Raw genomic sequence first — 10465 nt, forward strand, 5'->3', positions numbered from 1 at the left:
AAAAAAAAAAAAAAAAAAAAAAAGAAAAAAAAAACACACAAGAAAAAAAAAACCATGCTATATACAACTTCCCTTCCTGCCCTTGGGGAGAGGAAAATGAGTCATGGGAGGACATTGCTTAATGCTCTAGAGGGTGCTTGGATATCTGGCAAGGGCAGTCTAGGAGCAAATTCCACTGTAGGTCAGAGTTGCTCAAGGTAAATGCACACTTTATTGTGAATGATAACTAGTGAGACCAAAAGGAGATGCCTATACATAAGAACTCATCAGAAGAAATGTAAATGTGCCTGGATTTTGCTCTAGAAACAAACAGTAGGTGCAGCTCTTTTGCTTATCAGAGTAGAAGGAGGGCTTTAGGAGGATGGGGAGAGAGAGTCAAGGACAGTTAAAGATCTTTTCATTCATTTAAGACTTCCTAGTCTAAGCAGGATGGCAGCTGAAATGACTGCAGCAGGGCTGGGCTGTTGCCTCTTTCCTTTCTTTGCTTTGTTTTTGTTCTTTCACTTGTGCTTGCCTTCCCTATTTTCATGCCTGCTCAAGCCTCTAGCCTCTTGCAGTCTGTATTGCTGCCTCCCAGCAATGCAGAGATGAGTTGTGAGGACGTGAGGTTGTTTCTTTTGCTCTCAGTGGTTTTTGTCAGCTTGTTCCCATCCCTGTAACTCCAAGATGAGTGGGTTAAATGGTGAGTCTTGCTGAGCAGATAACATGCAGTCATTGGCAATGTGGGTCTGCTTATTCTTGGCAGGTTACTGCTCCTGCAAGCTGCAAGGAGCTCCTTTTATCAATTATTAATTAGTTGGTATGCTTAAAGTGCTAGGCACATCTCCTTATTCAGCCTGGTTCTGAAATATTTTTATAACCAACGTAAATTGTTTCTCTTCCCCTCCTGCCTTCACAGCTTTTGAGACTCTGCAACTTCTCTGGAGAAGTGCCCCCTGTGTAAATCCCCAGACTCCTGTGCAATGTACCAGTCCAGCTTTGTGCCACGGGAATATTACCCAGCCATGATCCCAGCCTCTGCCTACACCTACCCACCGCTGCGGCCTGGGAGAGCAGAAGACATGACCAGCTCCGTGATGTTCCCTCCCATCCCCATGCACAACTTCTACAGTCGACCCATCACCTTTGTGGTGGACCAGAACAGCTACCCTGACTATTCAGGTGGTCAGGTGGAGTATCATCATCTCTATAGTGCCTCCAATCCCTATGTCCATCCATACTACACCTGGCACTTGCCTCCCATGGTCTCCATCCCTTTCTACAGTCCCTATGCAAACTACCATCCCTACGCTGCCTACCAGAGGTCAGATCAGTATCGAGACACGTGGCCAGAAGGCTTTACAATGAGAGGGGAGCTTCAATGGGGCAAGCTTGGAAAGGTGTTTGGGCCAAGGAAAGACCTCCCAGAATTTGTGAAGGATGATCTCCGGAGGGTTTATGGCACCTACCCACGGACCAGTGTCTCCATATCCTACCGGAAAGGAGAGTTCTTGGTCAAGGGAGACCCCAAGGTAGAAGAGCAGGAATATGCAGTGGAAAAAAAAGTCATGCAGCAGGCTGTGACCCCCAGTGCCAGTGAGGCAGATGACAGCAGTGAAGACCGGAACCGTAAGAAGAAAAAGAAACTGAGACGTTGATGTAGCCAGTGCCCCAATGGACAGGTGCTCCAGTGCCCTCATGGGAGCCAGTTGGCAGCTGTTCTTGGTGCAGTTGGCAAATAGAACAAGCAGCAGATGCCACCACTCCTGTTGATTTTTTTTTTTTTTTTTAACTGCTCCCCGTCCTCCACAAGCTTATGGCAGCTTTACTTTGATACACAATGCCCATCCTTTGAAGAAGCCACGCGACACTTGATGGTTGGATCAGCTCATTGGTCCTGATTTTGAAATGAACATTTGGTTTCCACTGGTTTGGTTGGTGGGGGGATCTCTAGACAGTAGTCCTTGATTAGAGAAGATAAGCCTCGTCCTACTTTGTCCAAGGGAAGGGCCTGTGAGCCGATTCCCTTCCTGGAGAGATCAAAGCACGATTTCCTCCAGGCTGAGGGCAGTGCAGGTCCCAGAGGACAGAGGGGTTCTTGAATACTCTAAAGAGCAATTGTCTGCATATCTTGTCACTGCTGTTTATGACCACACCATTGTGCTTAATTACCTGTGATGCCTGTATGCAGCACTTCCCTACACACTGGCAGAAGATCCTGGTGTTCCCACCCTCTTACACTTAGTAACTTGGGGCTCAGTACTGCTGGCCACATGTCCTTGATGAAATTGCTGCTTGAGGCCCTGCTCTGGGTCTGACTTGGCTCTGGTTGAAGGTACTGGCTCTCCAATGAGGTTACTGGAGTTGTGTGAACCACAGCACTTCCACAGCTTAGTGGCTCTGCTGAAAGTTGTGCTGGAAGCCTGGAGGGCTGTTAGGGGCTAGGTATGACTTGCTTGCAAACTTCTGTACCTTTTAAATTTCTAAAATTAATAAAAAACCCAAATGCAAATGCTTATATTTCTGGTTCTTAGCTACCTGTCCTGTGAACAACTTGCAATCAGATCTGGCACCTCTTGCAAAGTTAGGGATGACTTTCTGCCATGGTTTGTGCTCAGCCACAGTGGATTATTTTCTGCTTGTCCTGCTTGGCAGTACCCTGTCTTGGTCCAGTTTGTTGCCTTTCAGCTTCCTCTTTGGGGACCAGCAGGGACTTTATGAGCATACAGGAGAAATACAGGACGTTTTCTGTCCCCCCGTAGGTTCCCCCTAACCTGCCACACTGGGGAAAGGCCTTCTAATGCAGGAGGGAACTGGGAATTCCCCATCTGCATAGCAGTGGAGAGAGCCTGTGACAGTGAACTTGGAGGCCCCTTTTGCCTCTGAATTGCTATAAAGTGAAAGCAAATAGATTTTTTTTCTTTTTACTTAGTGCAATAGGTTTTGTTTAACCAACTGCCAAAATGTCTCAGCAACTGTCTGGATTTCCCCTTCCCCAATTAGCTTCTTGGAAATGGGTTAACTCTGCTGCCAGATAAAGCTGTGAGAGGGCTGAACCAGAAAAACTGTTGCAGCACTGGGTGTTGCACTCCCTGTCCTTCCAGCAGCAGTGGCTTCTTTGGGCAGTAAACCTAAAATTCATGCATTGGATCCCTGTGTGGATGGTGCAGCCCTCCAGTGGGGTGCTGGAAGGAGTTTCTTCCCTATCCCCAGAGCGGCTGAGGGACACAGCTGGGCTGTGGGAGCTGGATGCTGCCTGCCACAGGAAGGGGCTGCTTTGAGTGAAATGCTGGAGGACATGCAAACCAGGTCTTCTAGGCAAGGTGAGGAGGAGCGTGGGGTTTGTCCTATGGTGATGCTGAGATGCTACCATAAATTACCAGACTGTCATAGTAATTTATTCTAAATGCCACTCCTCCAGCCAATAAATTCTAGGTGGCAGCATGACACTTGTTACAGTGGAAATGTCCCCAAAACTCAAGGCGTGCAGCCGGTGTCTCCCAGAGGTATATGATGGATGGGTGAAAAGAGAGTCTATTGCCTCCACAAATACTTTCTCCAAGTGTCTATTCCTGCTGGGGACATCTTCAGGGCCCATGAGGAGAGAGAGGGCACAACACTTAACTTTACCCATCCTGTCCTGGTTATCTTCTCCAAGTTTTGTTTGGCTTTGCTGCCTGGACTCTGAACAGGAGATTGCTGGGCACACCCAGGCTGTTGTTCTGACAATGTGTATTTTTAGCAGAGGCTCACAATCGCATGCAGTACATCAGGAGGTAGCAATGTATTTATTTTCTCAAGTGCCATTTCACTTCCAGAAGGAAGAAAACATTCTACAGTTGGGTTTTTTTTTCCCCTGAGAGAAAACCTGCTACAAGCAGCCAACACCTCTGGCAGCTCTCTGATAGTAGGTTTTTCCTGTGGTGACCATAACTCACCTCCATTCCTAATCTGGTCTCTGTGCAGGAGCAAAGCTTTCCACATTCCTTGTAGGAATAGCTCTCACAGTTGCATTCTCTTCCTGGAGGCTGGAGGCTGATTTGCTGCCCAGCTGCAGAACTGAATCCATAGGGCATTTTTGGAGGCTTTAACGCCTATGGAATTCAGTTCTCAGAGCCAAGCAGCCAGTGCACGTCAGCTTCCCCTGGCTCCAGCCGGCTGTGTTTCCATCTGCAAGAGGGGGAAAAAATAGCAAAGAGCTCATCATGTCTCTGACACAGTGCAGGCTGAGCTGACACAGATTTTTGCAACTGGAAGCTGCTGCAAGGAGAAGACTCTGGCACCTCTCGCCCCAGAAGTGGTGCAGACAGACACGGCTTTCTTTGGAAACTTTGCTCAGTTTGGCTGCTATTTTTTTCCACTGCTTCCATATATCATTCTGTGGTCCAGAGTGACTGCTAAGCTTCAGGTCAGCCCTGAACTCTCTAAACCTGCTAGAACTGTAAGAGAAACACCATTTCTGCCATTTGGGGCTGGTATTGGCAGGCATGTTGGGAATCCCACCTACGTGTTTGCTCTGTGCGCAGGCCTCACACACCCCTCAGTCTAAATTGTTCTTCCTCAGTGTTTGTGTCTGAGAAAGGGGCATAGCTGTGGTGGAGAGATGCTCAGAGCTGCAGGAGCAGCCCTGCAGTCCCAGGCACTGATCCTCTGCCTCATTCATATTGAAATCAGGAACCCCTTGAAGGGGGAGGCACCAGCTGATGGGAATGGTTTGTGCAGCGTGGGGTACCATGGGTGGACCACGAGGTGCAGGGGCTTTCTGCCCACCTGGGACTGGGAAGGGACACAGGGTAATTCTGTGGCTTAAAATGAAGAGTAGAAGGCCTTTTCCAGGAAGCTCAGAGAGCAGGTTCAGGGAGGGACCAGACTCGGTCTGGATCAAGCTGGGACATGCTGGTGCATCCCACAACTATGCACGTGCCCTTCGCTTTCTGCTGCCCCCACCCTCTGGCTTGGGCTGCAAAGCTCTCATGGGACCAAGCTGATGGCTGAAAAGCGTTTTTTGGCTCAGCAATAGTTTGGCACTGTTGTGATAACCGTGGTTCAGGCAGGAGTAACCACTTGGAGAGGATTACAGCCCTTTGCCTGTTTGCCAGCAGTGCAGGAGGGGAGCCCTGGGGTCTGATGGATCAGCAGAAGAGACGGGAAATGACACACACTGCTCTGGAGCACGGGCTCTAAGGGGGAAGCATCGAGCAACTGTCGCACGAGGAGTGAACTCCATGATTGAGCAACAGCTGGCCTGGGGCTCTATTTTAATCCATCTGCAGGGAATTAGAGTTCAGTGGGGGCAGCATGAACTCACCATCCTGATGAGTGTCCCAAAGGAGCCAAACCCTGTTGAAAAAGCCATGGAGTCCCAGACTCAGGGTGCCAGCCCTGGCACATCCCAGGGACTGCAGAACTGCAGGGGCTACTTGGAGGGGTAGCAGCAGAGGTAAATGGGGTACAGCAGAGCTTACACCAGGGTCCCTTCACCCTGCAGCAGGTGGTTGGGATCAAAGAGGTGGCTCAGGGACCCAGTTGCACACTGCACAGTTTTTCAGAGCACTGTGGCATGGCAGGGAGTTTTCAATAGCTGTTTCAAAGCTCAGAATAAAGCTCAGAATCCCTCCTCTTTCTCCCCCAGCTCTGCAGGCAGGCACCTGTGCAAGGGAGTGGGCAGGAAGGCAGCCTGCCAGAGGTGCTAAAGCCAGGTGGGAGCAGACCTGCAAGCCTGAAATGTCTGGTAGGGTCGGGATGCTTTGGAGATGCTCCTTGGCCATCTCATGCCACGAGGTGGTCACCCTGCAGTCCTTGGCTGTTTAAGCACATGAAAAGCCTTGGTGCCTCATTTTTTAAGCTGTAAAACTCCCATTTGAGGCATTTATCCCACATTGTCTGGGCTGCTGTTCAAAGTGCCACCTGCCCGCCTTCAGCCCTCTCTGCCACTCTGAGCAACCACTGCTTTCAGGAACCCTGCAGGCCAGGGAAAAGCCTACCTCCCCATCTTCCTCCATAGGCTGATTTGCAAAGAAAGGGAAAGGGTTTCAAGCAGGCAGGAGGGTGAGCAGGATGGGGGGCAACTCCGAGAAGCCCTCCTTGATAGTGTTTTGGTAATCATCCCCCTTCCCTTGCTCCATGGCCCCAGAGAGGTGATGTGGGTGCTAGGGCTGTGTGGGGCAGCTCAGCAGCTGTCTGGTACAAATCCCACTGTGTCCTGTGTCCCTGCCCTCCCCGAGATGGGGGCAGGCAACTACTTTCAGTGTTCTAATCCTGTGGGTGCTGGGACTGGGGCACTCCATCACCAAAAGACACCAGGAACAGTTTGATCCAGGTGCAATGGGAAGCTCTTGGGGAATAAGATGGGAAAGGAGTTGAAATGCAAACTTAGACAAGCTTCAACTCTTTGCTTTCACTCCTGGTTGTTCCTGAAAGCAATGTCCCCATGACATGACATCCACAGCACCCCTGGGTGCTCTGCCTTTGCTCCTGGACATTCCAAAATGTCAATGACACTCCATCTTTGCCCCAAATTCTTTCACCCAGGCAGAGCCAGGGCTGGATTTGGCCCTGTGTCTTTGGGATTATCCCTCACCCCTAGGGGATCTGCACTGGAGTGGGGTGCCATGTAATGCCAGGGAGGCAGTGATGAATAGAGGTGTGGGAGCCACCTGGGCACCGGGTATTTTGTTAGTGTGAAGGTGCCCTGCCCTGGCTTGACCCTGTGTTTTCCTGAGAGCATGTCAGGGTCAGGCTGTAGCACTGAGCCATGGGGTGCCCAGCACCTGCTGAGCCCATTGCCTCAGGGAATGGGCTCGGCCGCAGGGAGGATTGCATCAGCTGCTGGCTCTGCAGGTGAGGGTTTCATAGCCCCACTGCAAGCTTTCTCCCTTCCTCAGCGCTTGGCAGCCTGCATTGCTTAAGTCCTCCTCTTGCCTGGCTTTGATGCATGTGGGGGTGACCACACATGCCAGTTCTGTTGCACATCCCCCTCTGATGCCTGCTGTTGTGGGCTTGGGTCTGGATTTAAGAACCTGATGTAAGAACAGCTGGGTGACGGTTTGTTGAAGCTGACAGACGAGCTCAGGAACAGGTACCAGGGAAAACACTGGCTCCAGCACAGGAGTCAAAAGGCTGATAGCTCCTCAAGACTCCTGAACTCAGCCCAGAAACACTGGTCAGTCGAGAGACAGCCCAAGCAAGCAGGTGCCCAGCAGGACATGTGGGCTTTTCTGTGTGGAACACAGCAGAGATGGCCACACGCGCAGACTTCCCCATGGCAAGCCACGTTGGAGGTGATGGGAGGGCACAGGGAAGAAGAAGCTCACACATGACCAACCCTGCCACCGCAGAGCACTGCACCAGAGAGCACTTCAGCACTGCACCAGTTCAGCCCTGAGCTGCCAGTGGCACTTCGCCCTTTCCGGCTTTTGCCCTCCCTCCGTCCCTCCCTCCCTCCTGTAGGAGACACGGGGCAGGCTGGAGGGCTCCCCTCTCCCTCGCTCCCGGGCGAGACAAAGCACAAGTGACTGCTCCAGAGGGGACGTGACTCCCAGGCAGCGCCACTGCTCAGCTGTTAATGATTTATTGCTTTATGTCTTAAAAAAACCAGCAGCGCCCTCCTTTTGGCATTTCCAGCTAATTAGCCCGGGAGTTACTGATTAGCCAGGACGTGCCTGGGACCAAGCAGCGGAGTCCTGTGGGTGCTTCGCAGCCACCGGCATCGCGCTGATATGGTGGCTAGAGCATTATTCCAGAGGGTTTCACTTTGTCTTCCTGGGAAGTTTGCCGAACTGTTCCATGCCTCCCCCCCCTCCCCCCCCCCCTTTAATATATGAGAAGCATGAGGCCGGTTTTGCAGATTACCAAAAGAGTCAGGGATAGAAGTGAAGATGCTCTTGCAGCACACACGGGTCTGACACCTCCTCTCCCGTTTCCCGCAGCCGGCAGCGAGTGCGTTGCCATCGGCCGTGAGACGTCACCGCATCCCCCCTGCTCGGCACGGGCAGAGCCGCCCTTCGCAGCTGTGGCTCCTTGGAGTGAGCAGCAGCCGAGAAATCACCCCACGCCAGCCACACCAGTCCCCCCACTCCAGCGCAGACCCTCCGGTGACCCCGGCACTCACCCGACAGCTCCGGCTCCCGTCGAGGCGGGTCTGCGGGCGGCGGGGCCGGAGGCACTGTTAAATATTGCAGCCGACTTACTCACTTCTCTTCCTGGACGGCAGCGTGCAGAGTTTCCACCCACTTCTTTCACCTTTGGTTTCCAGGCTTTCTGAGAAAAGGGGAAGCCGTGGGAGGGAGCAACCGGCATCCCCGTGCCAGGGCCACGGCCCCCAGCAGCCTCTGCTTCCCGGGAAGGGGTGGATGCCAGAGGGTTTTGCTTTCCCGGGAAGCTGCAGCATGGCTGGGAGTGCCCTGTGCTCGTGCCCAGCACCCTATGATCATCCTCCCGGGTTAGGGAGATTTTCCTCCTCAGCCGAGCAGAAGGGGTGCCTGAGTCCTGCCTCCCTGGCACAAGCTCAAGGGTGGCTGCCTGGCTGGCTCATCCTCCCCATTGGGAGTGAAAATCCCCCAGGACTCAGGTAGATGCTGACCTCACCCTGGCAAAGCCCCCTCCTTTAATGTAGTGCCTCTGCACTAGTGACAGCGCTGGAGTGGGGGTCACCTACACTTTGCTGACACCTGTGATGAGCAGTGTCCATCTTCAGCCCACAGAGAGCTGCCAGCAGCAGGTGCTGCCACGGGCCCAGCAACAAGCCAGCCAGTGTCCCATCCAGTGACATGCCCTCTGGCACCACAGGGAGCTGGTTGGCCTCCCCTGAGACATTGATAGATGGTGTTTCCTGGGACATTATGTCCAGGCAGATCGCCCCCACCAGCTACTGCCAGCTCTGGTGGGTGAGCACATGTGCCTGGGTGGGACTCCTCTTCCATAAGGTCCTGTTCTCCAACATCCTCTTCCCATCCTTTCCCCCCTGTGCCGCTGAACGCCCAACCATTGTTTTTGCTCAGACATGACGTCACGTCCCCAGGGGATCCCTTCTGCCAGCAGTTTGGAAATGAGAATCTGGGGCCCCAGCACAGGCTGTGGCACTGAGCTGATGGTGGGGTGAGAACCGCTGCTCCTTCTGTGCCACGGTGAACAAATCCATAAATATTCTGGCAAATCAATTGATAAGGAGGTGGTGAGATGCCTCACACACCTGGTGGCCTGCACAGCCCTGCCTGGGCTTGAGAGCTGCCCTGCAGGTTCAGGTAATGTTTACAGAATGGTTTTGTCTTTTGGGAGCTGCCATGTGTTTTTGGATTGGGAAGCACCTGGAAGGCTTTGTCCTGGAGGTGACTGAGCTGGAGCCACAAATTTATCTATGCAAGCTCCCAAAACAAGTGGCATCAGCAATTCAGGGCCCCAAGGTATATCTTCAGGCTGTCGTGTGTGTGGTTGGCTTTGCACGACTGCTGCTCTCTGCCCTGTTTCTCTATCTCAGTCGGCCCAGACTGGGAACTTTGCAACGTGAATCAGAGAGCTAAAATATCTCTGATTTCTCAAGGCTGGGCTGCCCTCCCGCCCGCCTGCTGCAGGTCCCACCCCAGCATGGCACAGCGTACGAGCACCCACTGCTCCCTCCCCACAGCCATTGCCTTGGCGGCTCCCAGTGCCACACTGGAGGGCTGGATGTCTTCCCGCTCCTTCCCTGTGGGCTGCTCCACTCTTCCAGAGCAGCGCTGCAGCACCAGGGCCATGACACTGATGTCCCCATCAGGGATGGGGTCTGACCAAATCGCTCCCCAGCTCTGGCTGCATTACTCCTCCTTGCTTCAATGAGACCATGGACATCCCTCTGGCCACTGCTCCTGATGCCTTCCCTGGGACAAGGTTTGGCCCCAGGAGGGTTTTCCCCTTCCCAGTACAATGACTGGCCTGTCCACTTCTTTGTACCATTGTCCTTGGCATGTGCTGCACACACGCCTGCCTGCTGGGATGAGTCTGGCGAGCCCTTGAGTCAGAAAACTGCTGGGGAACAGGAGGAGAAGCAGGCAAGAGAGAGACACAAGTAGGGCAAACAGGGAAGTCATTGCAGGCCTGATGCCGGAGGGATGGGCAGCAGGGCAGCTCAGACCCTGCATGGGTAGGAGAAGGAGAGTGCACAGCTTTGCTGGTGCACAGCTTTGCCAGCTGCCACAATGCAGGCTGTGGGAAGAGAAGAAGGAGTGTGCTTGGAGTTGAGGTGACCACTCAGATCCCAGTTTCTGTGGGTCTGGTCAGCAGAGGTGGGCAAGCAGAAGCAGACTTTGGGGCTCACACTGCAGCATGTGGGACCCATCCCTCCCCTGTGACATCGGCACAGCTGAGACTCCCTAGTCCCTTGTCACCATTTCTCCAGATTCTCCCGGTCTCCCTTTGGCCAAGGGCAGTGAGTGAGGAGCAGCCTGGCCTGGTTCCCTGCGGAAGTGCGGCGGCTCAGCGTTTATCGGGGGGAAGTGGGAGCTTCCTGCAG

The 10465-nt window shown here is 53.1% G+C and overlaps 1 protein-coding gene across 3 annotated transcripts in view; it reads left to right on the forward strand.

Annotated features, from left to right (window-relative positions):
* Positions 1 to 2437, forward strand: part of LOC114071779 — an 11250-nt gene extending 8813 nt beyond the window's left edge. For all 3 annotated transcript variants that reach the window (XM_027909653.1, XM_027909638.1, XM_027909646.1), the window contains exon 2: positions 899 to 2437. In XM_027909653.1, the coding sequence (XP_027765454.1) occupies positions 963 to 1637 (675 nt within the window). In that variant the 5' untranslated portion in view covers positions 899 to 962 and the 3' untranslated portion in view covers positions 1638 to 2437. The remainder of the gene's footprint in view (positions 1 to 898) is intronic.
* The last annotated feature ends 8028 nt before the right edge of the window (positions 2438 to 10465 follow it).

This window comes from Empidonax traillii, unplaced genomic scaffold (genome assembly GCF_003031625.1).
Source record: "Empidonax traillii isolate 1590-97213 ecotype Southwest subspecies unplaced genomic scaffold, ASM303162v1 scaffold27:size3997909, whole genome shotgun sequence".
Taxonomy (NCBI): domain Eukaryota; kingdom Metazoa; phylum Chordata; class Aves; order Passeriformes; family Tyrannidae; genus Empidonax; species Empidonax traillii.